Below are 4,611 nucleotides of genomic sequence, written 5' to 3'. Positions count from 1 at the left end.
CCCTTGATGCTCTGTAAATAGTGAACGCTTGTTTTTGTAGTTATTTTTGATGTGATTTAGAAAGCATGTGTGAAGGCTTCGGATATTTCAATAAATCAGCCGAATCTCTATTGTCCGTCTGGTGTGGTTCACTGTCCAAAAAGGATGATTAATCTGTGAAAATAACATTCTTCAAAAGAACAGATTTAGCACTTTACCTAGAAAATAGCGTCAATAAAAGACTAAAGCTATGTGTCAAAGACTTTCAAATCCTAACTATATTTTCCATTCTTCATTTACCCTGCCTTAATTTATTTCACAATGTATTTTTAAGCAGCAGTTAAGGGATAAGTGTACTGTCTGTTCCTGTATCTGGCGAGTGAGTAGTTTGTCTGTAGTCTGGCAAGATTTAGTGATGGCGAGTTACTATTATATGCCAAGAGACAAAGCGCCATCTAGTGGCCAATTATGAAACTGACTATTTTGCAGTATTGGACAACAGTGAAGAGTACATTATTATTTTATCATAGAAGCCCTCGTCATGAAACCACAGGCCCAAAACAGGAGTGGACAAGAGATTACTGAGAGAGACAGGTTGTATTTAGATTCAGGCCCATGTTTAGTGTGTGCATAAAATAGTGAATAGTGTGAGACCAAGAGGCATATTTAGCTTGATGCTGAGAATTTTATGGTCTGGTCTCAAGGGCTCACAAATTCATGAGTCAGCGACAACATTACATTCAGGTACAGACTACAGGAACTGCACTGCAAGTTGATCACATGTGCACAACAATTCATGAATTTACAAGTGTAACATACTACTGTGCGTACTGAAAGAAACGCACATGCACACATACATGCACACGCACACACATAATTTTAAACATTCACCTATAAATTAACAAGCATAAATACAGTAAATGGAATAAAAGTGCACTTATAATCACAGTAGAGTAATGCACAGTTTAGCTGTTCAGAAATTAAGTTATTAAGATGCTTTTAAATCACTTCTATGGTGAGTGCTGCTGCAGACCGCAGAGGCTCATGGGAACTGGAGTCTTCATATGAGGGAATGGCACAAACCCAGGTAATGTACATTTCCCACAAGGCATGGTCTCAGCTCTGTAATATAGGTTGGGCTGCACCTGTAATGGTATTTCAGTAACAGTCTACACGATCTCCCACTATTTTCTCTCTTAAATGGCATATTGACAATACACACCTATAAAAGTTCCACTCTGATGTAGCTTGTGAGTGTGTGTATTTTCTGAATATAACTCCAATGCCGATTCGAGCCCTGGCCATTAGAAGCATGGACATGAAAACGCTGACAGACCCAAATGATAGTGAATGGAGGCAGGCTTCACCACAACTTGTAGTAAACTTACTAAGCCTATTTGAAACAATACCAACATAAATCTATGTATGAGCGGGCCACACAGGGCTGGCCTGAAGTTATCCATTCTCCCCTAGCTGATCCAATATGGGTAGGAGAAAGCCATGAAGCCTAACAGAATTTAAAAACAGCTTCCTAAAATCTCTAGATATGACATGGTTATGGAAGGACACGGGATGGTGGGACATAGTTTTTATCTCACTTAGCGATTCTGCAGTGCGATTGAAAGAGAAAAGTCTTTCACCATGGCAGTAAGGCTCTGTACATCTCGTTTCAGGGAATGTTTCACGGCTAAACAGCTAAAAACGGATAGAAACGTTTATCTCGCGCACCTTTCCTTGGAAGCAGATGACACAGCACTCCGATACACACTGTAAGTGCTTGTGGCTGCTTCAGCAACCATGTGTATGGTCTTGCACTAACATGTTCCTCCCCAGTCTATGAAGTGTAAAAGCTCTCGTCATTCATTCATTCCAGTGATTCCCCAGTAAGCTTCTCAAGTGCTCTCCTTACACCTCTCACTCTCTCTTTCTCTGATGAGTTTTAAAGAGTGCTTTCCAGTGTGTTGTAGTTGTCCTTGAAGTTCTTGAGCTCCAGGAAGTGTTTGGGCCTCTTGCTGCGCTGGCCCGAGGAGGGCAGGTAGGTGACCTGGATGGTGGAGGCTGAGGACTGACTGGGGGAGCTGGTCAGGTCCTTGGCAGCAGACTGGTGCTGCTGGTTAAGACTGGCGGAGCTCAAGTGGGTCTTTACACTGGAGAGGGAGACAGAAGACATGATGTTAGGATGGTGCTGCTGGTTAAGACTGGTGGAGCTCGAGTGGGTTTTTACACTGGAGAGGGACACAGAAGACATGACGTTAGGATGGTCCTGATAAGGATCTACATAGGAAGAACTCTGTGTGCGTGTGTGTGCGTGTGTGTGTGTGTGCGTGCGTGCGTGCGTGCGTGCGTGCGTGCGTGCATGTGTGTGTGTGTCTATGTACTTCGTGTGTTAAAAATAAGTGTGTGTTTGTAAATGTTTTCAACTGACTGAGGAGGAGAGATTGTAGTGGAGTGTGCTTTTTAGATTTCAAACATCCATTTGAGTTTTAATGATAAATTCAGGATTGATATCAGAGCAGGTGGATGAGAATTGTAAGTGAGAGGTTGTGAAGACAGAGTAACAAAATCAGAGATAGAGATGGAGAAAGCAAGAAAAACAGAGTGACCAGAAAGTGTGAGAGAGAGAGACAGATGCAAAGGGAGAAGAGCTAAGAGACTAGAGGTGAGTGGAATCCTGTGGTACTCACACAGTGGCCAGTTCATTCAAAGCATCCTGATACTTCAGAAACTCAACTTCTCCAAAGGCCTGTGCAAAATCAGACACACACACACACACACACACACACACACACACACACACACACACACACACACACACACACACACACACACACACACACACACACACACACACACACACTCTATTTCAAATGTATTCTGGAATGGATGGATTAACAATCTATAGCTTCCCCCTATATATTAGTCCAAAGTCCAAAGGGCTGCCAAACACAGAACAAGCTGCTAAGGAATAAAAACCAATACTCAAAGTTCAACAAGTTATCAACAAACATATTGATCTTGACATATTGATTAGCATCTACAGCTTACCCCTATATTTTAGAGTAAGCCCAATGGGTTGCCGAACACAGGACAAGATGCTAAGTAAGACATTTTAATACCCAAAGTTCAACATGTAATCAACAAACATATTGATCTTACCCCTGTTCCGTGTCTGGCACTGTCGTAGCCCTCCACCAGTCTGTCGATGAGGCCGCTGCGTGGGGTCTTAAACAGAGAGTGGGAGTTTCTCAGTTCCATCAGCCAGTTCCGGTACCGCTGGCCCGTCAGAGCGCTGGAACTGTGACCCAGCTCATGGAAAGGCAAATCTGAACACAAACAGGTGAGACCACACACACACACACACACACACACACACACACACACACACACACACACACACACACACACACACACACACACACACACACACACACACACAACGGCGCATTAATGGGAAGGGAAAAACTATCAGTGCATTGTGACTCGCACAAGATCATAGAAGAACATGTGTGAAGTAAGAAATATTGCTCACTCACCTGTGTCTCTGATGGCGTCTAATGCTTTCATTCGATAGAGGTAGTTATAGCATCCTGAAAAATCAAATGGTATGTGTTTTGTTGACTTTCTCAGCTTTTCCTGGAGAGTGTATGGAAGTGCACTGTGTCTTGTCACTTATAGTAATAAACCATAAGTGGCCTAGTTTATTCAGTTAATTTAAATATTTTAAATTATAATTCACATTTGGAGTGGAAATAAATTGAATTACAGAGGGCCAAGCATACACGAATGCCCCAAATAGCCTTTGTTTTAACTTAGTAGATTTCTATTATAATCCATTACCATTACCATTCTGACCCCGATATGTGAGTCGTACATCTTCTGGTCCCAGGAGGCGCGGCTCGTAACGGATGTTGTTCACCTTGGACAGACGTGAGTCTATCTGCTCCCTCATGTCCTGAATTTAGATCAAAAATAGGCTTTAGCCCTACTCAGAGAACAGTTGGAGTAAAGGTGAGTTCAAACCGCTAAGTTACCCACCGATAAATCGCTCTTAGTTTACCAAGTTTTAAATGTCAATAGCCATTAAGCCCGAGGTAAGGTTTTAACTTGAAGGCTACCTTTGGAGCGTTGTGACCCAATGGTACGTGTGGTCCTCGGCGAGACTTCATCGCGAACCGCATAATCTGTCTTTTCACGAAAATGAACAGCAACACAAACACCTAAAACAAAGGGAAAGTCACGGTTTGTGGATATATCATGTCTCAATTCAAAACACAATTAAAATGACCACCAATAGCCCATTAGTGCCACTCTTTTCACCTGTTGTGAAACCAGTTTGTTCAGCTAAGGAAATTTAAAAGGTCTAGATTTAAGCCTTTTAACGTTAGCTGAAACCTCTCTTCCTTTGCACTTTTACAGGCACTTGACTATAATGTCACGCTTAATGTCACTTTAGTTTGATAGGAACGTCCATTTTACTACAAATATGCTTAGCAATAACGATAAGAAAACAAATCATCTGTATTTTGAACAACCCTTACCAGACTACCGTAGGCCATCACAAGCACTACGTTGACTCCTGAGAGAGGCGAGTCCGAGGAAGACATGATGAAATGCGTCGATTACAACTCTTAA

The 4,611-nt window shown here is 42.2% G+C and overlaps 2 protein-coding genes across 3 annotated transcripts in view; one reads left to right on the top strand and one right to left on the bottom strand.

Moving 5' to 3' along the window:
• Positions 1-90, top strand: part of tuft1a (tuftelin 1a) — an 18,934-nt gene extending 18,844 nt beyond the window's left edge. For both annotated transcript variants that reach the window (XM_080858490.1, XM_080858491.1), the window contains exon 12: positions 1-90. This exon is cut by the window's left edge and continues 2,082 nt beyond it. The gene's annotated coding sequence lies outside the window, so the exon portion shown is untranslated.
• A 970-nt stretch (positions 91-1,060) lies between these two features.
• On the bottom strand, positions 1,061-4,196 carry ltap1 (lipid transport auxiliary protein 1). The gene is made up of 6 exons (XM_080857482.1): positions 4,095-4,196; positions 3,823-3,931; positions 3,513-3,566; positions 3,136-3,302; positions 2,664-2,722; positions 1,061-2,126 (listed from the first exon to the last, which is right to left on the bottom strand). The coding sequence occupies exons 1-6, from the start codon at positions 4,155-4,157 to the stop codon at positions 1,919-1,921; spliced, it is 660 nt and encodes a 219-aa protein (XP_080713608.1). The 5' UTR covers positions 4,158-4,196; the 3' UTR covers positions 1,061-1,918.
• Between the last annotated feature and the right edge of the window lie 415 nt (positions 4,197-4,611).

Source organism: Sprattus sprattus (assembly GCF_963457725.1).
Source record: "Sprattus sprattus genome assembly, chromosome: 19".
NCBI lineage: Eukaryota > Metazoa > Chordata > Actinopteri > Clupeiformes > Clupeidae > Sprattus > Sprattus sprattus.
Note: the sequence above shows the minus strand (reverse complement) of the source record. Positions and strands in the feature narration are given on the sequence as shown.